Genomic DNA, 26,906 nt, shown 5'->3' on the forward strand with positions numbered 1-26,906 from the left:
ATGCCTGGAACAGGGATCGCACTCGTAAGTATGCTATTAACTTTGCTCTTTAGGCACTTTTAGTGATCGTATATTTCATTGTTATATGTAAAAAGGACATAGACAGAGAATCAGAAGGAAACTTGTCAGCTCTTTAGTTCATACATAGAGAAATCAAGGCCTAGACTGTTGGGAGGACTTTGCAGTGACCAAGTTAATGTCAGAGCCATTGCTAGCTCCTAAGCCTTCTGGATCTTTTTTTTTTTTTTTTAATTAGATTTATTTATTTATTTATTTATACAAGCACTGGGCACAATCGGAAGCGCGGGAGGGTGAGGGAATTCACCAGAGCCAGAGCGGGAAACAGAACAGGCAGACTGACGAAGTACACTGCTGAGGGGAGCAGCAGGCGGCAGGAGAGGTCTGCATGCCATGTGGGACCCTCCGCCGGCAGCCAGGGAGCAGCCGGGGATCGAACTGGCGCTGCAGAGGCTGCGGGCAGCTTCGCAACCCAGCGCTCAACCGCTGCGCCACTGGAGATGCCCAGCCTTCTGGATCTTTATCTCCTTTTTTCTATAATACTACTTGGAGAACACTTTATATCAGAGACATCATTCATTGATCTAATGGTCATGGAATGGATATGTAGTATCAGCACACTCATGCAGCATTTATTTAGTCAGAATGTTAGAAACTAGAAATAAACTGTTTCAGAGACATGCTTTGCTCCTGAGGTACTGAGAGCAATATTAAATTGCATTCACTGTGTTATTTGTAATAATTTTGCATTTCTAGTTTTTTAGCTCAGATGGAGAAAATTCTTAGAAATAGGCACTGTACAGCAAACAAAGTGACAGGTAATCTGATGAGTCAAAAAAAAAAAAATCAGGGCCTCCCCGGTGGCGCAGCGGTTGAGCGCTGGGTTGCGAAGCTGCCCGCGGCCTCTGCAGCGCCGGTTCGATCCCCGGCTGCTCCCTGGCCACCACAGGAGGGTCCCACATGGCGCGCAGACCTCTCCTGCCGCCCGCTGCTCCCCTCAGCAGTGTACTTCGGTCCTTCTGCCTGCCCTGCTCCCCGCTCTGGCTCTGGTGAATTCTCTCACCCTCCCGCGTGCGCTTCTGACTGTACCCAGTGCATGTATAAACAAAACAAACAAACAAACAAATAAATAAATAAATAAAGAATGCCTCTATTAAAAAAAAAAAAATCAAACATCTACAAAAGGCAACAGAAGTGTCTATGTCTATGTTAAAATATATTCACTGTCTTTTCTTAAACAGCAGCTTTGTTGAGGCACAAGTCAATAACATAAAATTTAACCATTTTAAAGTGTACAATTTGTTGGCTTTATTCAGAATTATGTAATAGTCATCTAATTACAGAATATTTCATTACTCCAAAATGAAACTCTATACCCATAAGCAGTCATTCTCATTTTTCCTCAAAACTTCAGTCCTAGACAACCATCAGTCTACTGTCTGTCTCCATGGATTTGCCTAGTCTGGCCTTTGTGTATAATTATTATATTTTTTTTTTTTTAGTACTCTTTTTTTTTTTTTTTTTTAAGATTTATTTATTTATTTATACAAGCACTGGGTACAGTCAGAAGCACGGGAGGGTGAGAGAATTCACCAGAGCCAGAGCAGGGAACAGAACAGGCAGACTGGAAATACACTGCTGAGGGGAGCAGCCAGCGTAGCAGGAGAGGTCTGTCACGCCATTTGGGACCCTCACTGGTGGCCAGGGATCGAACTGGCACTGCAGAGGCTGTGGGCAGCTTCACAGCCCAGTGCTCAACTGCTGCGCCACCAGGGGAGGCCCTGGCCTTTGTGTATAAATGGAATCATACATTATGAGGTTTTTTGCCTCTGGCTTCTTTCCCTGAGTATAAATGTTTTCAGGGTTTATCAATGTTATAGCATATATCAGTACAGTACTTCATTGCTTTTTATGACTAAATAATGTTATACAGACATACCACATTTTGTTTATTCATCAGCCAATGGACTTTTGGGTTGTTTTGATTTTTGGCTGTTATGAATAATAATGCTGTGAACATTCATACACAAGTTTTTATATGGACATGTTTTCCATTCTCCTGAGTATATTCCTTGGAATTGAAGTTGGGTCATATAACTGGTGAACATTTTGAAGAACTGCCAGACTGTTTTCCAAACTGGCTGCAATATTTTACATTCTCACTAGTAGTGTATGAGAGTTCCAGTTTCCCCACATCTTCATCAAAACTTGTTATTGGGGGGCCTCCCTCATGGCCTAGGGGTTAAGTCTCAGCACTATCACCCGCGATGGCCTGAATTTGATCCCTGGCCAGGGAGCTGACCCACATTGCACAGCAGACCTCTCCTCTCTCACCCGCTGCTCCCCTCAGCAGTGTATTTCAGTAGATCCACCTGTTCTGCTCCCCACTCTGTCTCTGGTGAACCCTCTCATCCCCACACCTCTGGCCTACACCCCAGTTCTTTCATGCAAAAATGAAAATTAAAAAAAAAAATTGTTATTGTATGTCTTTCTGATTATAGCCATCCTAATGATTTTATAAAGTAGAAGTAGCTTCTAGTTTTGATTTGAATTTCCCTGATGACTAATGATGATGAGCATTTTATCACATGCTTATTAGTTAGTTGTGTATCTTCTTTTGAAAAATGTCTATTCAGATCCTTCACCCATTTTTTTAAATTGGGTTGTCTTTATACTGTTGAGTTGCAAGAATATTTAATATATTTTTAGATAGTCCTTTATCAGATGTTAGATGTACAAATATGTTCTATTCAGTGGGTTGTCTTTCACATTCTTAATGTTCTCCTTTGACACACAAATATTTTTAATGTTGTGTAAGTCCAATTTATTTTTCCTTTGTTGGTGATTCTAAGACGCTGTTACTTATTTCAAGGTCATATAGATGTATATTTTTGTTTCCCTTTGAGAGTCTTAACAGTTTCAGCTTTTATGTTTAGGTCTTGGATCCATTTTGAGTTAGTTTTTATATGTGGTGTAAGGTAAGGGGCTCAACTTCACCCTTTTGCGTGTCATTATCCAAATCATGGAAGACTATTCTTTCCCAACCCCCACTGATCTTGGCACTTTTTTGTCAATAATCAGTTAACTGTAAATGTGAAGATTTATTGGACTGTCTTTATTTTAGTTTAAAGCCAGGACCACATTTTCTTGGTTACTATAGCTTTATAATAAGTTTTGAAATTGGGAAGTATATTTCCAGTTTTCTTCTTTCTCAGTTGTTTTGGCTCTCTTGGGTCCTTTTTATTCCTGTATGAATTTTAGGTTGACATTATTTCTGCAAAGAAACCAGCTAGAATTATTTTGAACCTAAATAGCCACTATTTTTTTTAAAAAGCAACTTTTAGTTTCAAGTAAATCCTTGGTACATAAATGGTATACTCCAAGTAAAAATCTAGAAATGAGCCTCTGTATAAGATATTTGAAAATGTGAAATATAGCAGCATAGTGACTCTAGAGCTTCTGTTTTGTGATCATCTCAGAAAGCTTCCAAGTTAAGTTTCCTCTGTATTCTGTCTTCACTTTTCCGTTTATTTATTTATTTATATATTTATTTATTTATTTATTTATTTATTTAAATTATTTATTTATTTATTTATACAAGCACTGGGTACAGCCAGAAGCGCGGGAGGGTGAGAGAATTCACCAGAGCCAGAGCAGGGAACAGAACAGGCAGACTGATGAAATACATGGCTGGGGGGAGCAGCGGGAGCGGCAAGAGAGGTCTGTAGCGACATGTGGGACCCTCGCCTGTGGCCGGGGATCGAATGGGCATTGCAGAAGCTGGGGGCAGCTTCGCAGCCCAGCCCTCAACCGCTGCGCCCCCAGGGGAGGCCCTTCACTTTTCCATTTAAAAATAGGTTTTTGGAGTAGTTCCAATTATTTTTAATGGAAATGCAAGTTATTGTTCTCATTTAAACTCCTTGGTAGAGGGCCTCCCCGGTGGCGCAGAGGTTGAGCGCTGGGTTGCAAAGCTGCCCGCAGCCTCTGCAGCGCCGGTTCGATCCCCGGCTGCTCCTCGGCCACTGGAGGAGGGTCCCACATGGCGCGCAGACCTCTCCCGCCGCCCGCTGCTCCCCTCAGCAGTGTACTTCGGTCCTTCTGCCTGCTCTGCTCCCCGCTCTGGCTCTGGTGAATTCTCTCACCCTCCCGCGCTTCTGACTGTACCCAGTGCTTGTATAAATAAATAAATAAATAAATAAATAAATAAATAAATAAATAAATAAATAAATAAATAAATAAAATCTTTAAAAAAATAAAATAAAATAAACTCCTTGGTAGATTAAGTATACTAAGTCAAATTTTTTATGTCGCATTATAATTTGAAGTTTATAATGTTTTCCAGGTTTAAATTTGGATTTGACTTTTGAAATCCCTATATGCATCCTAGAAATTGAGAGAATTATGTAACTTGTTTCCAGAAAGCACTTAAAACCTTAGGAATTTCAAGCTAGATATTTATTCAGTTCTGCAGTTTCATTTATAAAAACAGGTGTAATTTTCCTAAGGAGGGGTATAGTAGGTGGGGAAACTGTTAAATGATTGACCTTAAATGTGACTCCTAATTAAAATTAAATCCTAATTTTAAGAAAATATATTTTTTAATAGATGTTTTAGAATAGATGAACTAGAAAGGAAAAAATATCAATACAAGTCTAAAACTCCATGATACGTAACACACACACACTCAGTATTTCAGATTGGTCCAAGAGATTTCTCTTAAAAATATTTTCATTTTGGGGCCTCCCTGGTGGCGCAATGGATTAAGCACCGCACTATGAAGCAATCGCAGCCTCTGCAGCACGAGAACAGGCAGACTGACTGAAATACACTGCTGAGGGGAGCAGCAGGCGAGACAGGAGACGTCTGCTTCGCCATGTGGGTCATTCTGCCTGTTCTGTTCCCCACTCTGTCTCTTGTGAATCCTCTCACCCCCTCACACATCTGGCCTGTACCCCAGTTCTTGTATGCATAAATAAATCTTTAAAAAAAAAAAAACTGTCTACAGAAAAAAGTGATGCTCTTAATGGCTGATAAAATTACTATGTGAAAGATTTATTAGGAACTTTATAATGGGTGGATCATGCTAATAATACACCATTATTACTCACTAGTAAATCTTTGTCACTAAAATTGGGATAACCAGATAGTATATACCTCCTCATGTGATAAGCACTTAGCTCTATTATAAAACATTCTTACCAAAAAATATCAGTCGACTAAATTTTTAAAGTCAAGGTTCTAAATCTAACTACTGGTTTACAGAAAACATGAAGGACAGAAACACAGATTAAAAGATATCACAAGAGGGGGCCTCCCTGGTGACTCAGCGGTTGAGCGCTTGGTTGCGAAGCTGCCCACAGCCTCTGCAGCGCCGGTTCAATCCGCAGCTGCTCCTGGCCACCGGAGGAGGGTCCCACTTGGCGCGCAGACCTCTCCTGCCGCCTGCTGCTCTCCTCAGCAGTGTGCTTCGGTCTTTCTGCCTGCTCTGCTCCCCGCTCTGGCTCTGGTGAATTCTCTCACCCTCCCAGGCTTCTGACTGTACCCAGTGCTTGTATAAATAAATAAATAAATAAATAAATAAATAAATAAATAAATAAATCTTTTTTAGAAAAAAAGATATAACAAGGGGGCCTCCCCAGTGGCACAATGGTTGAGCGCTAAGTTGCAAAGCTGCCCACAGCCTCTGCAGCACCAGTTCAATCCCCGGCCGCCGAGCAAGGGTTCCACATGGCACGCAAACCTCTCCTGCCGCCTGCTGCTCCCCTCAGCAGTGTACTTGGTCAGTCTGCCTGTTCTGCTCTCCGCTCTGGCTCTGGTGAATTCTCTCACCCTCCCGCGCTTCTGACTGTACCCAGTGCTTATATGAATAAATACATAAATCTTTTAAAAATAAATAAATAAAAGATATCACAAGGATACAGTCAGCTAAACCCAGAATGTGGAAAATTCTATAAAACATACCTACTTTCTTGAACAAAAGGCATGGAGGAAAAAGAAATAGGGGCTACTTTAAAAGAAATTTAAGATCCAGAATCAAATGCAATATACCAACTTTGGATTCTGATTCAAGTAGACAAACTTAAAATTTAGAACACAGGAAAACTGAACATGGACAGAATACCACATAATACTCAGGAATTAGTATTACCTTTGTTGAATGAAATGGTATGAAGGTAATATGCAAATTCTTCTGTTAGAAAAACATTAAAGTATTTATGGATGAAATGAAAAATGCCTGGTATTTACTTTTAAAATGCTTTTTTAAAAAAGAAGGGAATGGAGGCATCACACTCCCAGACTTCAAACTATACTACAAAGCCATAATCATCAAAACTGCATGGTATTGGAACAAGAACAGACACACAGACCAATGGAATCGAATAAAAAATCCAGAAATAAACCCACAGATTTATGGTCAACTAATCTTTGACAAAGGAGCAAAGAATATGCATTGGAGCAAAGAAAGTTTGCTCAATAAATGGTGCTGGGAAAACTGGGTCGCTACATGCAAAAGAGTGAAGCTTGACCACTACCTCACACCATACACAAAAATCAACTCAAAATGGATTAAAGAACTAGACATAAGACCTGAAACCATAAAATACACAGAAGGAAATATAGGCAAAACACTTCGTGATATGCACATCAAAGACATCTTTACAGACACATCACCCAAAGCAGTGATAGTGAAGGCAAAGATAAACAGCTGGGACTACATCAAATTAAAGAGCTTCTGCACAGCAAAAGAGACAATAACAAAAACAAAGAGAAACCCCACCGACTGGGAGAACATTTTTGCACACAACACTAATGATAAAAGACTGATCACAAAAATCTGCAAAGAGCTGATGAGACTCAACAACAACAAAGAAAATAATCCAGTCAAAAAATGGGCAGAAGAGCTAAAAAGAAACTTCTCTGAAGAGGAAATGCAAATGGCCAACAGGCATATGAAAAAATGTTCAACATCACTTGTAATCAGGGAAATGCAAATCAAAACTACCATGAGATACTATCTTACACCAGTGAGAATGGCACATATTAAAAAAACTAGCAACAACAAATATTGGCGAGGATGTGGAGAAAAAAGGAACTCTCCTGCACTGTTGGTGGGAGTGCAAACTGGTGCAACCACTATGGAGAGCTGTGTGGAGATTTCTGGACCGACTAAACATAGAGCTTCCATATGATCCAGCAATTGCACTCCTAGGTATTTACCCAAAGGACACAGAAACATCAATTCCAAAGAGCACCTGCACCCCTATGTTTATAGCAGCACTGTTTACAATAGCTAAGCTTTGGAAACAACCCAAATGCCCAAAAATAGATGACTGGATCAAGAAGAGGTGGTACATATACACCATGGAATATTACTCAGCATTCAAAAAAGATAGACACATGCAATTTGCATCAACATGGATAGCACTGGAAGGGATCATGCTCAGCGAAATAAGCCAGAAAGAAAAAGAAAAATACCGGATGGTCTCATAGCAGGAATCTAGAAAACTTAAATAAGGGACCAGGAAAATGAATAACCATAAGAAAGTGAAAATCAAAATCAACAAAAAACTATGAACCAGAGACACTCTATGGGGAGTGGGGGGCGGGGAGGGGAGGGATTGGGGTCAAAATAAGGGGATTGCAATTGTATGGGGAATATAAAAATAAAATTTATTTTAGGGCTTCCCCGGTGGCGCAGTGGTTGAGCGCTGGGTTGCAAAGCTGCCCGCGGCCTCTGCGGCGCCGGTTCGATCCCCGCTGCTCCCCGGCCACCAGAGGAGGTTCCCACATGGCGCGCAGACCTCTCCTGCCGCCCGCTGCTCCCCTCAGCAGTGTACTTCGGTCCTTCTGCCTGCTCTGCTCCCCGCTCTGGCTCTGGTGAATTCGCTCACCCTCCCACGCTTCTGACTGTACCCAGTGCATGTATAAACAAACAAACAAACAAACCAGCAAACAAATAAATAAAGCATGCCTCTATAAAAAAAAAAAGAAGAAAAAAAATAATAAAATTTATTTTAAAAAAAAGAAAACAAAAAAATAAATAAAATACTTTTTAAATACTTATTAAATGAGGGCTAAATGAAGAACAATAAAGTGTTGATAACTTAAAAATATTTTTTAATTTTTACAAGTTTAATTGGCTTTATTGTAAAGGAAATTTTCAATATTATTAATGAGAAGCAAGTTTTTGTGATAAACTAGTGGTTCCATCCTGGGTCCATGATAGCAGCAACAAGAGTCTATCAGCTATTTCAGAAAGACTAACAGAAAGTAAATATTTATTTCTAATAATGTTATACAAGAGAATTAAAATTTTAATGTGGGCTAAAATTTTATCAACTAAGTAGAGTAATATTGTTTATTTCTTACAGGTTAGAATCTTTGATAGTTGTATATATCTTTGGTAAAATAATTTGTTTTAATTTCATTTTTTTGCAAAGCATTTTAAGTATCAGTTCCAAGTAGACATAAAAATACTAAAAGGAATTCTTCAGGGGTGACTTTTAGAAATCATTTTTTTTAAACAGCTTTCCTATTTCTTTAATCTGTTTTTAAAATACCAGATGTAACATTTCTTTTTTGTGTGTGTGACAGTTTTGAGTGTTAACTATTTGACTTTTTTCTCCAGAGATTGCCCTTAGCCCCAACAATCATGAAGTCCACATATATAAGAAGAATGGGAGCCAGTGGGTGAAAGCTCATGAACTCAAGGAGCATAATGGACACATCACAGGTAGATACCCATGAGCTAATTATTAGGATATTTTCTAAATTTTTTTTTAAAGATTTATTTATTTATACAAGCACTGGGTACAGTCAGAAGCGCGAGAGGGTAAGAGAATTCACCAGAGTCAGAGCAGGGAACAGAACAGGCAGACTGACGAAGTACACTGCTGAGGGGAGCAGCAGGCAGCAGGAGAGGTCTGTGTGCCATGTGGGACCCTTGCCGGCGGCTGGGGATCGAACCAGCGCTGCAGAGGCTGCAGGCAGCTTCGCAACCCAGTGTTCAACCGCTGCGCCACCGGGGAGGCCCAGATGTTTTCAAATTTAGTGCTGTTTAATTAAACAACCTAGTAAAGTAGGTTTGCTATAATTTTTAAAGACATTTGTTGACTGCAGCATTTGCTGAGTTTTATTTACAAAACTTGAGAAAATACAATAGTGATCTCATTTTTTAAGCACTTCTTTTAGCTTAGCTAAATTGCAGTGCTCTACTGGTGTTATGGAAAGCACGGAACCTATTCTAAGGACTAAAAATTTGTGAGTAGGAGATAAGATGTTGAAAGTGAAAACTAGTCAGCATGTCAGCTGTGTCATTGTAAGCCAAACTGTGTTCCCAACTGATGAGGGAACACAGTGTCTTCCAAAAGTTTCCTGCATGTTGTTTTTGGGCGTAGTAAGACATTCCAGACTCTTGAAAAAGACAGTGACATAATGAGCACCCATATTCCTACAACCCAGAATTAACTATCCTTTTTCTGTGCCAAAATACTTAGGAAATGAAGATACAATAAGAAATATTATTTCAGAAAATGGTAGTCTCTTCACCACCGTCCTATTCCTCTCCTCCAGAATGCAGTTTGTAATTTGGTAATTGTAATTGGTATGCATTGTCCCAGTCCGTTTTTCATTCTTAAACATACATGTATTTCTATCTGTAAGCAATCTATAGTACTGTTGGCTAATATTTTTAAATGCTGTCTAAATGGCATCATATAAATCAGTTCCTACAGCTTGCTTTTGCATTCCACAATTGTTTCTGAGCTCTATGTATGTTGCTATGTCCAGATCAAGTTTTTTTCCTTTTAACTATTGTTTAGCATTTCATACCTCTTTTATTTACGCTTTCCTTCATTTTGGGTGTATTAGGTGGTTTCCATTTTTTGGCTTTTGTGTTGAAGTGCTAAATCAAGCATCCCTATGCAGATGTTTTTGGAATGTGTATGACCATTAGTCACCACAGGTGTATGCATATCTTCAGCTTAGCTTGGCACCATCAGATTGACTTTATCCCCACACCCTGTTTGAAGGTACTAATTTTCCTAGTTCTACACATATTTGATCATGGCCAGACTGTCTGATGAGTGAAAGGTAATGTCTCTATAAGTTGTATTTTCCTGATTAACAGCTTCAGCATATTTTCTAATGTTTATTAGCCATTTTGGGTTTCCTTTTTCATGACTTCACTTTTCTTAACTCCTAACCCTTTCCATTTTGTTTTTTTCTTACTGATTTGTAGAAGACAGGAATGTACATTCCTGAATGTACATTAACTTTTGTCTTTGACAGAAAGTATCAATGAATAAATGGATGGAAATGACAAGCATAGCACTACTGAGTTCCATTAAACAAGTATTATATAAAGAAGGAGGAATAAGAGGTTAAAATGGAGAAATTTTACAATGGTTTTCAGAATTTAGTGAACCAAATCCTGGTGCCAGATTTCATGAGAGTGTTGCTTTATGGTTAAGTCATATCTGGCTATTTTTTAAGAATATATATTCACTTAAATTGTTCTATTCAGAAAGCACTCTTGTTCTTTAATCATTACTTCTATCGTTTCTGCTTTATTCTATTTTCTGGCAGAGTTGACTCAAACTCTTGCTTTAAATAGTTTGGCTAAGCACATCAAAACTTACTCTCCACTCACCTGCTGCTCCCCTCAGCAGTGTATGTCAGAAGATCTCCCTGTTCTGCTCCCACTCTGACTCTGGCGAATCCTCTCACCCCTACATCTCTGACCTACACCCCTAGCTCTTGTATGCATAAATAAATAAAATAAATCTTTAAAGAAAAAACCTCACTCTCCATAACTTTTTGGTTACAAATTTCTCACTGCATTGTTGGGGTTTTCCTCTCCTCAGTGACTTGACTGGGCAGCAGATGCACCAATAGTGAAATTTTTTTTGACCCTGAAATTTTACCTCTAATCCCCTAATACATTGATTAACATTAAAATATCCTTTTTCTAAATCAGAGAAAAATATAGCTTAGTTTGACCTCCTGCACCCTTTACATTGTATTCCCCAGCAAAAACTTGTCACCATCCTTTCTTGCTTTTGCCATTGATTGTATGGGGTATTAGTGAGCACTGGGAACCAACTAACTAACTTATGGAACTAGTACCAAAGAACTATTTCTATTTTTGTTTCTGTACTTTCCCACGGCCTTGTTTCTATTAGATTTGGCCTATTTTAAGCCCTTTGCAAGTGACCTTACAACCTAAAAATAAGAACACATATTTAAAATGGGTATTTTAGCATTAGGAAATACTTTTAATGAGAAAGAGCTCAGATGAAAGACCAGAAAAAGAGTCCCAAACATCATGATATGTTGTGCCCTTTTGCTCCCCTCTTCCCTTTTGGAATCATTTGATCTTGGGCCTGTTTTCTGTCCAAATGTTCAAAAGACATTTTTTTTTTTTTGATCTGAAAAAATGTTATTGGAAAAATCTAAATATAACTCTGTGACAGACCAGGATAGAACTTATTTTCTCAGAAAGGTGGTAACTGCAGGAAAAAAAGTATCTTCTGAAGCTTTCTAGAAGAAAAGACTTGTCAGTACTGCAGAGAAAAAAATATGGCAAATATCAAAGGGATATCAGAGTTCTGTTGTTTTTTTCCTCTGTGAGTCTTCTTTTGTATTAAATGTTAATCACTGTCTCCTTTGAAAAGATATTTTAGTGTGGACAGGTTAAACAGGCAAGAAAAATAAAATAGCGTAATGTGCCCCTATATAATCCCCCACCCCTATTCAACATTACAAACTTACAGCCAGTCTTGTTCTCAACTCCCTTTTCCTTTTCCTGTGCTATTTTGAAGTACATCCCAGACATTGTCATTTCATATTTTAGTTTATCTCCAAAATATAAGGACTTTTCTTTTCAATAATTAATACAATAGTCTTTTTTAAATGTCATTCATTGTTGTTATCTTTTAAAGATTTATTTTTTTATTTATTAATGCATCCAAGAACTGGGGTGTAGGCCAGAGGTGCGGGACTTAGAGGATTCACCAGAGACAGAGCGGGGAGCAGAACAGGCACATCCACCAAAATATCTGCCAAGGGGAGTAGTGGGTGAAGAAACAGAAGAGGTCTGCTGCACCATGTGGTCCAGCTCCCTGGCCAGGATTGACCCCATGCCACAGTAGCCTGGTGATTGCTTGATAGCACTGAGACTTCAATTCCTGCATCCCCAGGAGACCTTATAATAGTCTGTTTTATACACATGACCAGTTTCTATGTCTTTTTAAGTCTTTTTGTTTCATTTTGATTATCGGGTTCCTTCTGTTTTCCTTTATAAACTGTTAGGATATTTAAGAAATCGGGTTGTTTGTGCCATATTGTTTCCCACAGCCTGGATTTGGGTGATTCCAAAATCCCATTGTGTTGTACATATTCCTCTGTTCTTTGTATTTCCTGTAAATTGCTAGTTGCGGGCCTCCCTGGTGGTGCAAGGGGTTAAGTCTCAGCATTATGAAGCTATCAGCAATCGGCAGCCATTGCAGCACGAGTTCAATCCCTGCCCACGGAGCTAATCCACATGGTGCAGCAGAACTCTCCTGTCTTGCCTGCTGCTCCCCTCAGCAGTGTATTTCAGTCAGTCTGCCCGTTCTCCCTGCTTTGTCTCTGGTGAATCCTCTCATCAGCCCTGCCCACACCTCTGGCCTGTACCTCAGTTCTTGTATGCACAAATAAATAAAGGATAAATTAAAAAAAATAAGAATAATTTAAAATCTAGTAAAGAAGACTGCAAATCTGTCTTACAATGAATGGATTTAAAATAAAAATACACATCACTAAAATATACTCCCCTGTATTTTTTCCCTTTAATGGTACAAATAATTTAGCTGACTATTCATGTAAGTGAATGAGTGAATAGTCTTTGTGCTTCATAGTCACTAGGATCTATGACTAATGGAGATGTTGACTTATAGTCTTTGTTTTAGGTGCAGTGCCCACTGCCTGCACCATGGCATTTGTCACTGGCTGTGCAAAGCAGATGACAACCTCATCTTATTTGCAGGTATCGACTGGGCTCCCAAGAGCGACCGCATCGTTACTTGTGGGGCAGACCGCAATGCCTATGTCTGGAGTCAGAAAGATGGTGTCTGGAAGCCAACCCTGGTGATTCTGAGAATTAATCGTGCAGCGACTTTTGTCAAGTGGTCCCCACTAGAGAACAAATTTGCCGTGGGAAGTGGAGCACGACTCATTTCTGTTTGTTACTTCGAGTCTGAAAATGACTGGTAAGCAACTTCTGAAGACTTTTTATTTCTCTAGAGCTACGCATTTGCATTGCAGTGTTTCTGGTGACATCTTGAGGTACTGGTTGAATACTTAACTATAACTTAGTTTTTCCTTATCTGGATAGCCTAGCTTGTTTGTTCTGTAAGATGCATTGCTTACTCCATACTGTCTTCTTACTTGGGATAGAAATTATAAACTTGAAAGATTCTCAGTGCCCTCAGAATGATTTTTTTACTCACCATCCACTAAAAATATCTAGAATTCTCACAGATAACATCTTGCTTTCTTTAAAGTTTATTTGCTGATCAGATCTGTGTCTTGGTGCAGCAGTTATTTGTTTAAAGTATTGGAATAAAATTTGATAAGAATCTAGGAAATATAGTCAGGTGGTTGTGCATTTTTTGAAGTAAATCACTTGTAGTTGAACCAATCAAAATACAGAGGTTTGTTTTATGATTAACTTTTTTTTCTTGCATAGAAAAACTGGGGTATATCCCAGAGGTGTAGGGTGAGAGGATGCACCAGAGATAGAGTGGGGAGCAAAACAGGCATATTTACTGAAATACACTCTTAAGGGGAGCAGCGTGCGAGACAGGAGAGGTCTGCTGACCCACTGTGTGTGGGTCAGCTCCCTGGCTGGGGGTAGAACTGGGGCTGTAGCAGTGATAGTGCTGAGACTTAACCCCTGTGCCACCAGGGAGACCAGTAAGTAACTCATTTTAACTTCTTCCTGCTTACTTTGATAAGAATACAATGTTGCTCTAGCTGGCATGCTCTGGGGTGGTGTGGTACCCTCATACCCTTCACCAGGGAATTGTCCCTTAGTACTAAACTGGCAGTGTTTGTGTCTGTACTAAAAATAGCAGAGTACACTTTAATCTTTGTATTAGTGTTACTATTTGCTTTCTGCTGAAACAAAAAGGAAGGGATTATCATAATTGTAATTTAGTAAAATCCTAGGAATTTTGATTCTTTAAAAAGAGAGTCTGGATTTGCAACAAGATTGAATTATGAATTCAAGAGATACATTTTTCTTTGAAGCCTATGTAAAGGCTAATGAAATGTTGCCTGCTAAAAATCGGAATGCAGGCTTACTTTAATGAACAGATAAGAAATTACTTTTCTTCCTAGGTAACTTTAACATCAGTGATTGTTCGCATTGTTATTCATTGAAAAATATTCTTCGACGGCACCGGTTCGCTCCCCGGCCACCGGAGGAGGGTCCCACATGGTGTGCAGACCTCTCCTGCTGCCCGCTGCTCCCCTCAGCAGTGTACTTCGGTCCTTCTGCCTGCTCTGCTCCCCGCTCTGGCTCTGGTGAATTCTCTCACCCTCCCACGCTTCTGACTGTACCCAGTGCATGTATAAACCAAACAAACAAACAAAATAATAAATAAAAATAAATAAATAAGACATGCCTCTAGAAAATTAAAAAAAAAAAAAAAGAAAAATATTCTTCGATATAGATAATTGGGGTTTACTGTATAGTACGATATAGATAATTGGGGTTTACTGTATAGTACAACATTGTTATTTGAACAGACTGCATGTTCAGGGGAGCATCGCAGCCAGTGAACATCATTTCATCGGTAGAACAGAAGTGCTTTAAAACAACCCATAGAAGCTTTGAATTTAAATACATTATAAAACAAGTCAGAAAATTGTCTTTTCAGAATGAAATTTTAAAGATAAGTTCCTAAGAAAAAGATTCTATACAACAGTAATTTAACATTCAAGGAATGGATTTCATACAGTATGAAGTCTGTCAGCTGTTAGAAACCAGAGCATGAGGGCCTCCCTGGTGGTGCAAGGGGTTAAGCACAGCATTGTGAAGCTACCCACAGCCTCTACAGCACAAGATCGATCCCCGGCTGGCCAGGGAGCTACCCACATGGTGCAGCAGACCTCTCCTGTCTTTCCCGGTGTTCCCCTCAGCAGTGTGTTTCAGTACATTTGCCTGTTGTGCTCCCCACTCTTGCTGGTGAATCCTTTCACCCCCTCACCTCTGGCCTGTATCCCAGTTCTTGTATACATAAAATAAATAAATCTTTAAAAAAGAAACAGAACACAATTGGTTTTTAAACAGCAGTTTGCAAGCAGAAATTGAATTTCTTAAGCCAAAATAGTGACTGATCTTAGAAATAAATAAAATTTCTGAGTAGAGCTAGAGAATTAAGAACTAATTCCCTATAAGAGGCTTTGCTAATTTCTTGGTTGTAATTTCTTTATGAAAAAAATAAAAAATAATTTGTAGCTTCTTTCCCTCAGAAAGGAAATTGAGCTTATGACCCAAACTTAACCCAAAATGAAATAACAAGTAACTGAATGTAATAAAAGTCCAGTTTTTTATTTTTTTTATTTTTTTTTTAAATAGAGGCATTTTTTTTTTTTGTTTTTTTTTTATTTGTTTGTTTGTTTGTTTTGTTTATACAAGCACTGGGTACAGTCAGAAGCGTGGGAGGGTGAGAGAATTCACCAGAGCCAGAGCGGGGAGCAGAGCAGGCAGAAGGACCGAAGTACACTGCTGAGGGGAGCAGCGGGCGGCAGGAGAGGTCTGCGCGCCATGTGGGACCCTCCTCCAGTGGCCAGGGAGCAGCCGAGGATCGAACCGGCACTGCAGAGGCCGCGGACAGCTTCGCAACCCAGCGCTCAACCGCTGCGTCACCGGGGAGGCCCAAAGTCCAGTTTTTTAATCTCAATTTTTATTCTACAGGTTAAAAGTCACCCATAATCCTAAACTCTATGGGACAGTACCAGAGTTAATCCTTAAGTGTACTTGCTAATGAGGGTCCCTGGTAACCGGAAAAATGCAGAACCAGCTGCTCTAACAGAATGTCAAAGACTAAAAAGCAAGGAATGGAAGGAAGGCATAGGTTATGGGTCTTCTTCCTCTCTGACTTTTTTTTTTTTTAAAGATTTATTTATGCATACAAGAACTGGGGTCAGGCCAGAGGTGCAGGGGATGAAAGACAGACAGAGTGGGGCACAGAACAGGCAGACTGACTGAAATACACTGCTGAGGGGAGCAGTGGGCGAGGCAGGAGAGGTCTGCTGCACCATGTGGCTATCTCCCTGGCCGGGGATCAAACTCGTGCTGCAGTGGCTGGGGACAGCTTCATAGGTTGCATCTTAACCCCTTGCGCCATCAGGGAGGCCTTTCCTCTCTGACTTTAAAAATGAGCCTTTTCTCTGGAGACCTATAGCTCTATAGCTGCGTGAGAGCCGTGCTTGGGCATTTTCTCCTGGCATATTTGTAGGTCATTTGGGGACTATTGCTTGATGTACAGATGAGCTAAAATGAACTTTCTCCTTTTGTAGGTGGGTAAGCAAGCACATAAAAAAGCCAATTCGCTCCACGGTGCTCAGCTTGGATTGGCACCCTAACAATGTTTTGCTGGCAGCAGGATCATGCGATTTCAAATGCAGGTGGGAACAAATGAGAATTGGTAGACAGATTTGAGCTTTTCCCTGTTCATTTTTCAACAGATACTTATTTATAAGTAAGCTCCTTTTCTTTGTAAGGCACCAGGCTAGGCACCATGGGGGGCTCAGATGTGAAGGGAATTTGTGATTTAGAAAAGGAGCTACCAAAGCAATAACATAAATTGCTAAAGTAGACAGCCTTGCACTTGGAAGTACAGAGGAGGCATATGCAGGGTGGGGGCCAGGGTGTTCTTCCTTAGAACATCCATGGTGTGGATGGAGGTGCAGAGTCCCCATGCCCTTGACCACACTGTTATTTCTCATTTCATAACTGATGCAGCAAACTCAGCAAATTCTAGCATGAAACCAAGATTAACAAAACAGAACTGAACAGTGTACTGCTGAGCTATTATTGTGCTGTTCCTTTTCATTTAAAGCTTTTGATTTTTCTTTAGCATGAGACTAAAAGAAACACAGCCACTTTGCTAAGAGTTTTAAGGACCATGCCATGTAATTGCTTTTTTTTTAATATTCCCCATACAATTACAACCCCCTTATTTTGACCCCAAGCCCTCTTTTCCCCGCCCATGTAATTGCTTTTTAAAGTTGTTTTTTATCGAGAAGATTTTTTTTTTCCTTAGACAAAAGAAAAGCAAATAAATGCTTTTTTTTTTCATGTTGACACTGGTAGGCTGGAGGATAGGATGCATCCTTCTTCAGTAGGCTGTGTACAGAGTTTCCAGAAAACATGGCTCATGCTAACTAGGGATTTATATCCAATACCCAAGAGTTTTTTTTATTTTGTTTTGTTTTTTGGAAGATGGGGGAGGTGCTTAGGGAATGGGGTACAGAAGTATCAGTGCACTCTTTAATAAAAGATTGGTGATTCTGCTTAAGAACCAGTGTAATGGTGAAGAGACACAGGCATTCTGTAGATTTTTTTTTTTATATATATATTTGGAGTATTGTTGCTTGTGATTTGTTATCCAGGGTCATTCTAGCTTCCTTAGATAAGATGGAAGTAAGTACTACTTAAACACTCCATCTGACTTACCAGCCTGTCTAAAAATCTGGTTTGTTAACAGTGTTTCCAGAAATAAACTTCACCTTGACTTGTGGTCCTGTGGGTAGGAGTCTGTTCCATTCACACTCTCAAGTCCACAGCTGAGAACCAATTCTTTCCTGGCCTTTCATGACTAAAGTGTGGCCACCAGGATGCTGATTTAAAGCAGAATGTTTCAAAGGTCACACCATCTAACTGATAGATAAGTGATTGTGCCCTTCACCTCATGAGTGCCCTGCCAGCAGAGTTGCCACTACTGTTGTCATTTTGAGGAGAAGTACCCCAGGTTGTTTAGGGAGTTTTAGGTTCAGACAGTTTTGATGAGAAGACGTACAAAGTAGAAATCATATTGGAGGGCCAAAGGGAAACTAAAAGCATAGATTCCGGCTGTTCTTTATCCTATCTCCCTACTTTGAGTCAAAACATCCTCATGCACAGTTCATGGAATTCAAGAAAGATACTGATGACACCAGCATGTACAGGACTGACCTTCATCCCATACTGTATCTGACACAGAGGTGGGACAGTGGGCCTGAGGGCTAAGTGAACCCAGGCCTCTACCTGACAGCACAGGGAGAACCTGCCCACTTTTTCTCATTGACCTCCCTTGGCTTTCTCATTGAATGTCCCTCTTTCTTTAACTGGGTTAATAGCACTGGTTTGTTGCAGAGGGGCAAACAATTAAACAGGAAAGAATGTAGTGCTGCCTAGCACGGTTCTGCGTGAGCAAGGGAGTGAAGGGACAGCAGATCCTCCCCCAAAATGTGCTCTCGTTTTGGGGAGGACTTTTTGTGTTCCCTCTGGAACTCTGGTCCCAGAGTAGTACCTGACACAGCGTGGGTGCTCCATGAATATCTGTCTCTGTAAATGAGTAGGATTTACCAAATCTGGACTGGCCTGTAGGCAGCCATTAGAACCATTCCCTGTCTTTTTTTTTTTTTTTTTTTAAAGATTGATTTATTTATGCATACAAGCGCTGGGGTACAGGCCAGAGGTGCAGGGGGTAAGAGGATTCGCCAGAGACAGAGTGGGGCACAGAACAGGCAGACTGACTGAAATATACTGCTGAGGGGAGCAGCGGGCGAGGCAGGAGAGGTCTGCTGCACCATGTGGGTTGCTCCCTGGCTGGAGATTGAACTTGTGCTGCAGTGGCTGCGGATAGCTTCATAGGCTGCATCTTAACCTCTTGCGCCACCAGGGAGGCCCAAGAATCACTCCCTGTCTTAAAAGCTTTGTGTATCTGAATTTGTCCATTGTGTTTGTATTTATGAATCAATCTCTGGGGCACTTTACAGTAGCCGCCTGTGTACAAATAACATGCATATTTTTTCATTTTTCTCTCCCTGCTCCTTAAACTACAGAGTATTTTCTGCCTACATTAAAGAAGTTGATGAAAAACCAGCCAGTACCCCCTGGGGCAGCAAGATGCCTTTTGGTCAGCTGATGTCAGAGTTCGGTGGCAGTGGCACTGGTGGTTGGGTGCATGGGGTTAGCTTCTCTGCCAGTGGCAGCCGCCTGGCCTGGGTCAGCCACGACAGCACTGTGTCTGTTGCTGATGCCTCAAAAAGTGTGCAGTAAGTATTTGCCTTTTTGTTCGGAGTTACGGAGTGGAGTAGTATCTTTCACAAGTTGAACTAAGTCTGCCTTTCCTGGGGTTTAAGTGCAGGATGCAAGTGTAAAATCCCCACTCAGAACTGCAAGGCGGCCTTTCTAGCTACAAACATTTAGATTGTCCATTTGGGAAAACTTTAAAGAGATTTCATTTCCAGAAACAATTTTTTTTAAAACATTTATTTTTTTAATTTATGCAGACAAGAGGGTGTAGGCCAGAAGTAAGGAGTGGGGGAGGTGAGGGATTCACCAGAGACAGTGGGGAGCAGAACAGGCTGACCCACTGAAATAAACTGCTGAGGGGAGCAGTGGGCAAGATAGGAGAGATCTGCTGCACCATGTGGGTTTGCTCCCTGGCCGGGGATCGAACTCCTGTTGCAGTTTCATTGTGCTTAGACTTAACCCCTTGCACCACTAGGGAGGCCCCTTCAGAAGCAATGCTTAGTGGAAGTTCTGATAGTGATTCCTTTGAAGAATCTTTGTAGTTGCTACTGATAAGAGTTGCTTTAAATAGCCGCTTTAGTCTGTTATTTTGAATTCTTTACAATATAAATGTCTTCTACCAGCCTGAAGCTAAGTAGGGGATGTGGCCTGCCCTGTGTAGGCGGTAAATAATGACTCCATTAATTTGGGACTTCATTCAGTAATGCTTAAAACCCTTGTCACCACTTTTTCTGGTGTGTGCTGAAACTTGAGATTCCATGACTCATTTGTGACGGAGGTACCATTCAGCCTCAAAGGGGAGCATTGGGACTCTTGACAGATGTCAAAATGCGGACTTGCTTGTTGCACATTAAAGAAGAGAGAAGGATTAGAATCCTTCTCTTACGAATCTTGGTTCCTGATGAATCTTTCCTGTAGCAGCTAAAAGTAACCTACCTTTAAAGTAAAACTGACTTAACGTCTGTGTGCCAAGAATCCATCACATCAGGTGACTGATGCCCTTTATTGCACAGTGGCAGCAAAGTGCCATTTCAGAGAGAAAATTACTTTCCTTGCTAGATTGAATTGTTTTCAAATTTTTAATGCTTTTTTAAACCTCTCCCCATTATAAATGATACAGTCTTTTTAGATTTCTCTCTATATAAATATACATAAATCTTTTTCATTTTCAATAATATTTTACAGTCATTTGCCTTTTGTCATTCAGTAATATTTTAATGTCATATTTATTTGATGTGTGCATGGTTCTACTATAATGCATAATAAGCTTTTAATGTGTCTACCCTCATACTGATTTGTATTGGGCTTTTCCAGTCCTGCAGGTCAGATTATGTCCTCCATCCTTATCCTCAAACCAATATTTCACATAAGAGCCAGGTGTGCCACAGTAAGGCCTTAAGAGGAGGTGTTAGGCCTTTAACCCAGTACCAACAGTATTGGGGGAAAGAAAGGGGTATCCTAAAACACAGTTAATTTTCAAAATGCATCATCATCTTTTACATGAAATTATGGGCTCGAAATTCATCACTCAGTGTGTTTGCCTGCCATATCTTTGTGACCTTTTGTTCAGGTGCTGGGGCAGATAACTACTAAGCATACATGTGCGCGCGTGCACAGCCCATTAGAGTGTGAGTGCCTGATTGGCTAAGATTGTCTTGTTCATCATGATGGCCCTAACTCCTAATACAGTACAAATACCTGGCAGAGGGAAGAGAATAGGTTGTATTCTGTTAATAAATGTGGTATTCCACTCTGCTACTACAAGCCCTCAGTGAGCACAGGTGAGGAGAGACATTCAGTCATCAGTGACAGTGACTATAAGAACTGTAGTTGATCAGAGAAATGAGGAGCCCTTTAAGCTGAAGTGATTCAGGATACCTTCATGGAGTGATCAAATTTGAGCTAAACTTCAAAGATGGGGTAGACTTTGGAGAAGCAAGAGGACTAGAGATGACGAGTGAGCGAAGGGGCATGGAGCAAGGATAGAAATGGGAAAGAATAGAGGCTCACTGGGGCCCAAACTGCAAACCACTTTGTCAGAAGTTGGCAGCCTCAGGTGGGTGGGGCACAGGCTCCAGGGAGCCAGAGGCCTTTGATTTTACAGGTTGCCTCAGGGTTGTTGCATGCCTGAGATTCCTGAAAATATAGGTCATGGGGCTGCTTTTATCATAGTATTGGTTTATACTGCCAGAGTCTCTATGAGAATGGGACCTTTGTCATCTGCTGTGCCTAGTAAGAAGCTTCATGGTCATGTCATCTCTGTTAAACAAGCGTTCTTGTGTTCAGGGTCTCAACTCTGAAAACAGAGTTCCTGCCCCTCCTGAGCGTATCATTTGTCTCGGAGAACAGTGTTGTGGCTGCTGTAAGTATTTCTCTTCATCTTTCCTTGCAGTAGACTGTATTTAATTCTCTAGAGCAGGAACCATGTGTGCTTTATGACTTTATGCCCTGGCACAAAGTAGAACAGCCTTTGAAAAGAAACAGCCTTTAAGAGTAAGAGACACCTGTGGTGGGGGCAGTCTGCTAAGGGGTTGGTGGGCCAGCAGATACCCTTCAGGGGCTGACTGATATCTTATTTCAGGGCCATGATTGCTGCCCAATGCTCTTTAATTATGATGACCGTGGCTGCTTGACCTTCGTCTCCAAGCTCGACATTCCGAAACAGAGCATCCAACGTAACATGTCTGCCATGGAACGCTTCCGCAACATGGACAAGAGGGCCACCACTGAGGACCGCAATACAGCCTTGGAGACGCTGCACCAGAATAGCATCACGTAGGTGCCCACCCTGTACTAGGATCTGACTCCCTAGATTCCACCTGATACTGTAATTGCCAGGCCTAGTCTCCCAGCCAGGAACTGATTCCAGGCTGCAGGACAGCTCTGAGCCCCAGCCGCTAGACCCCCCACGGTTGGTGTCTCACGAAGCCACAGCAGGAACTTCGCAGACGCTCAGGCAAGCAAGCGAGCAAAGGCAGGTTTGTTTAGAATAAAAAGTTTATTGAGGAGAAAAAGAACAGAAATAAAGTGGGACTCCCAGGCCAGGGAACCAGGCCTGGGAGGGGCAAGGAAGCCAAAGTGGAATTGTGTTTCAGGGAATATATACCTTTTTTCCCTCATTATTCTAAAACTTCACCAGTCTCTTTGTGATTGGTTAGTTCTCGGCTGTCTTACTTAATTTGCTACTGAGTGCGGGATCTTCACATTCCTTATCTAACAGCTTTCTCTTTCCCCATTAGTTGCATCTTTAAATTTATGGCCCAGTCCTCTGGATGGGCATCCCTGCATTGAAGTTAAACAGCTGCCCTTCTAATGTGTCCATAAATTAAACCACTCTCCATTTCTCCAGTCTCCACCTCCCTTTATCACCTGAAGAAAACCAGGACCATCATTAACAGTATTAATATTATTCGTGGTCCTGGGGTGTTTGTTTTCCTAATGGAATTGGTTATATTTCTTTGGTTGTCCTTATCTCTGAAGCCTCCCTAAATTCTTCAGAGGTCCCCTCCTGCACTGTCCCTAAAACTGCCTAATAACCCTTGCTTGCCCTGTCTCACACCTATAGCCAGGACCCTGATCATTGGTAGAGAAGTGGCCAAGAAGCCCTTCTTCTGTCATTGTTTCCTCTTGGGTCCCTGTGAAAGTTCTGTATACTATGGGCCCAGATGTCCCTTCAGGAACCAGAGCAGCGAAAAATATATAGATTGCCAACCGTGGGCTCTGCTTTCCAGCTGATAATAATGTGTGAAGCACCCTACCTAGTCATTCCATCTTTGGGGTGCAGATAATATAATGCTTCACATAGAAGGAGTACAGATCTCCTGTGGACTTGGGAGCTGGTGGGGTCTCAGTGCAACCTCTTCCTGGGGCTTGCATCCGCAGAAACCTGATGGAGAACTAAAGGAAACCTTTCCAAGGTCATATTCCTCTGGTAATGGACACATGGCAAGAAGTATAGTTAAATCCTGTTTGAAAAGGTAATTCTAGCAATCGTTTCAACATGGATTTCAAGTAACATATACAAGTAAGAATCTCATTTAATTAGAGAAACAGAATTTCTTGGCATCGTTATGACAAAGTTGAGAAGTTTCTTGACTTAACTTTTCATCAGGCACGAGTGATTATATAAGACAGTAAAACTTTTGTTCCAAAAGCTTGATTTTTTTTTTTTAATCTAGAGGAGAAATGCAACATATTCTTGACGTTCTAAGTCATTGTGTTCAGGATTTTCCATTGTGTAGGATTTTCTGCTTGACCTTTTGTGATGAGATACCGTCACTGTGGTGATGTGATAGCAGGAATGAAAGAAACCTCTCAACTTTCTCTTTGAGCGAATTATTAAATGCAGGCTGTGCTTTTCCTCATGTTCAGTGGAAAGGGCTGCTGGACATAAAGTAGGTTGAAAATGTTTGTGCTCAACTGAAAAGTAATAATTTGAAGGCATAGCAGAACTGCTTCCTATCTATGTTCCACGTTTCAGTCTTGAATGACTTTGAAAATTCTTCTGACTTTTCTTCAGTTTCTCTGCAGATTCTGTATCAGGAAGGAAATGGCTCTTTTGCCTTTTTGAGGTTTTTAGGTTAAAAATAAAATGACAGACCCTTGCAGATTGGCATGTTTACTTTTATTTGCAGACATTAAGTTCTCATTGCTCTAGAGCTAAGAGTCAGCCAACTTTTTTCCTCCTCCTTGGCTTATCCAGTTTATTTATTTATTTTTCTTTATTAAAGTCTCAGCCAGCTTTTTCCTGCAAGGGACCAGATAGTAAATAATTTAGGCTCTGAGGGGCTGCGCACTCTTTATCACAACTACTCAGCTCAGCTCTTGTAGCACAAAAGCAGCCATAGACTTTATGTACATAAATGACTGTGGACTAATTTCAGTAAAGCTTTGTGGACTCTGAGATTTGATTTTCACATGTCATGAAATAATAATCTTTGAAATGTTTTCCACCCATTTAAAATTGAAAAAGCCATTCTTAGCTCACAGGCTATAGAGAAACAGGCAACTGTGCTACAGTTTGCCATCACTTCCCCAGAGGGATAAATTGCAGATATTTCAAAGGAGAAAGAAATATTGTCTGAGCTATGGAATTGATTTTCTTCAAAGTTTTTCAGATACACTAAGACGAGTTGTTTCATTATCTATTCCTCTCTTTGCTTAGGGGGACTCTTATGGCATGTCTTGACTGTTGCTAACGTTTATAATGTTGGCTCAGTGCAGACAGCACGCTTGGCTGTATGCCTTGACTGTTCTTAGAGGGTGATTTGGGGATTTTTTTGTTTGTTTGTTTGTTTTGTTTTGAGCCACTTGGATCTCAGTCATGTTTTATCATGCCTTTAGTTTAAAAAAAAAAAAAATGTTTCCATTTCAGTCATGACTGTGGTGCTGCCTGCACTCTGCTGCCCAGTTTGCTTGCTGTGTGGCCTGGCTGGTCCTGCTTTTCCACACCACTCTCACTAATACAGGTTCTTAGCATTTGCCTTTTGTCAGTCTTACCTTTTCTGGATATCCATTAATAAAATTCATTTGTGTATTTCCTGAGTCAGATTGCCATGGCCTAATATTGAAGGGCAACTTAATATTTGAGAGTCGATGGACAATTCATTTCCTTGCACTATTCAACATGAAGGTTGGGGCTCACTTCTACCGCTTACCTTATAGTCACTGGTTTTTGCTGTTTTGTTTTTTGTGTTTTTTTTTTTCAGTCAAGTGTCTATTTATGAAGTGGACAAACAAGACTGTCGCAAATTTTGCACTACTGGCATCGATGGAGCCATGACAATTTGGGATTTTAAGGTATTTTCTACCTTTTAGAATAAATCTTGGTATCAAAACTCCCCCCATGAGAATAGTGTTTCTCATTTCTCAGAACAAAGTGTCAAGCCCAGTACACATCAGAAACATAGGCCATCAAAGTAGTTGTCTTTATTTATTTATTTTTTAAAAGATTTATTTATTTATTATTCATACAAGCACTGGTACAGTCAGAAGCGCAGGAGGGTGAGAGAATTCACCAGAGCCAGAGCGGGGAGCAGAGCAGGCAGAAGGACCGAAGTACACTGCTGAGGGGAGCAGCGGGCGGCGGGAGAGGTCTGCGCGCCATGTGGGACCCTCCTCCAGTGGCCAGGGAGCAGCCGGGGATCGAACCGGCGCTGCAGAGGCTGCGGGCAGCTTTGCAACCCAGCGCTCAACCACTGTGCCACCAGGGAGGCTCAAAGTAGTTGTCTTTAAAACCTAAAATCAAGCTATCGCCAGGCACTGCAGTGTGAGTTCGATCCCGGCCTGTCTTGCCTGCTGCTCCCCTCAGCAGTGTGTATTTGCCTGTTCTGCGCCCTCCCCCCATCCCTAGTGAATCCTTTGATCCCCCATACCTCTGGCTTGGTCCCCAGTTCTTGTACACATAAATAAATAATAAATAAATCTGGGGGAAAAAAAGGAAAGAAACCCAAAATCATTAACAGAAGAAATCGCACTTTCTTAATGAGTTTGAATAAATACTTCTAGATGCCCATTTACTCCTTTTTTTTTAAACAATTAGTAATAATGCTTTTTCTTTTCTTTTCTTTTTTTTTTAAGATTCATTTATTTATTTATTTATTTATTTATACAAGCACTGGGTACAGTCAGAAGCGCGGGAGGGTGAGAGAATTCACCAGAGCCAGAGCAGGGAGCAGAACAGGCAGAAGGACCGAAGTACACTGCTGAGGGGAGCAGCGGGCGGCAGGAGAGGTCTGCACGCCATGTGGGACCCTCCTCCGGTGGCCGGGGAGCAGCTGGGGATCGAACCGGTGCTGCAGAGGCTGCGGGCAGCCTCGCAACCCAGCGCTCAACCACTGTGCCACCGGGGAGGCCCAGATGCCCATTTACTCTTGAAGAAAACTTGACTACTGTTTTTGTAGCAGACTGTGTTGGACACCAGTCTAGGTTTAACTCTTTGGAAAACATTCTTCCTTGATGTGTCTCCCCTTTCTCTCTTCACATGCTTTATGTCCTGTGTCATTGCCCCACCAGCTGCTAGAACTCCCCTCTCATTTGTTGCTCCTTCAGATCAAGTCCCTTTCTCCCTTTCTGTGAGTGTACAGACTTGAAAGTCCCCTTTCTGTGAGTGTACAGACTTGAAAGTCCCAGTGCCTTTTTCTCTAATCCATACCCTTTTGAGCACCTGTTTTGTGTTCTGTACTAGGCTGACTGCTATGTGGCCTCAAAAAAAAAAGAGTGCCTGCCGTCAGGACATGTAGGGGCAAGGGACATGCACACAGATGGCTCTCATCAGTAAGGGCAAGGAACACAGTTTGGAAGAATGTGCCCCAAGAATAGGAGTGTGGGCTGGGAACAAGGGAGCACAGCCCTGCAGGGCCCAGCTGTTCTGGGTAGTCTGCAGGCCAGTGTCCTGGGAGAGCAAGTCTCAGGGAAGGGAGGAGAGCCAGATCTGGGGGCCGTTGGGTCTGCACTTAAGCCCAGGAGGAGGGAGCAAAGTGTAGTGATGGGGAAACCCTAGGATGAACGGTCCTCAGTAATGATGGGTATTCTTCCTGCCATTTTCAAGACCTTAGAGTCTTCCATCCAGGGCCTTCGGATAATGTGAAGCTGAGTG

The 26,906-nt window shown here is 41.2% G+C and overlaps 1 protein-coding gene across 1 annotated transcript; it reads left to right on the plus strand.

Annotated features, from left to right (window-relative positions):
- ARPC1A (actin related protein 2/3 complex subunit 1A) lies at nt 1-26,897 on the plus strand (the record flags this gene model as incomplete). The annotated part of the gene is made up of 9 exons (XM_084250893.1): nt 1-24; nt 8,650-8,752; nt 13,046-13,268; nt 16,588-16,695; nt 19,117-19,329; nt 21,596-21,671; nt 21,891-22,084; nt 25,018-25,108; nt 26,859-26,897. The coding sequence occupies 9 exons, from the start codon at nt 1-3 to the stop codon at nt 26,895-26,897; spliced, it is 1,071 nt and encodes a 356-aa protein (XP_084107019.1).
- Between the last annotated feature and the right edge of the window lie 9 nt (nt 26,898-26,906).

Source organism: Talpa europaea (assembly GCF_964194135.1).
Source record: "Talpa europaea genome assembly, chromosome: 12".
In the NCBI taxonomy this organism is placed as follows: Eukaryota; Metazoa; Chordata; class Mammalia; order Eulipotyphla; family Talpidae; genus Talpa; species Talpa europaea.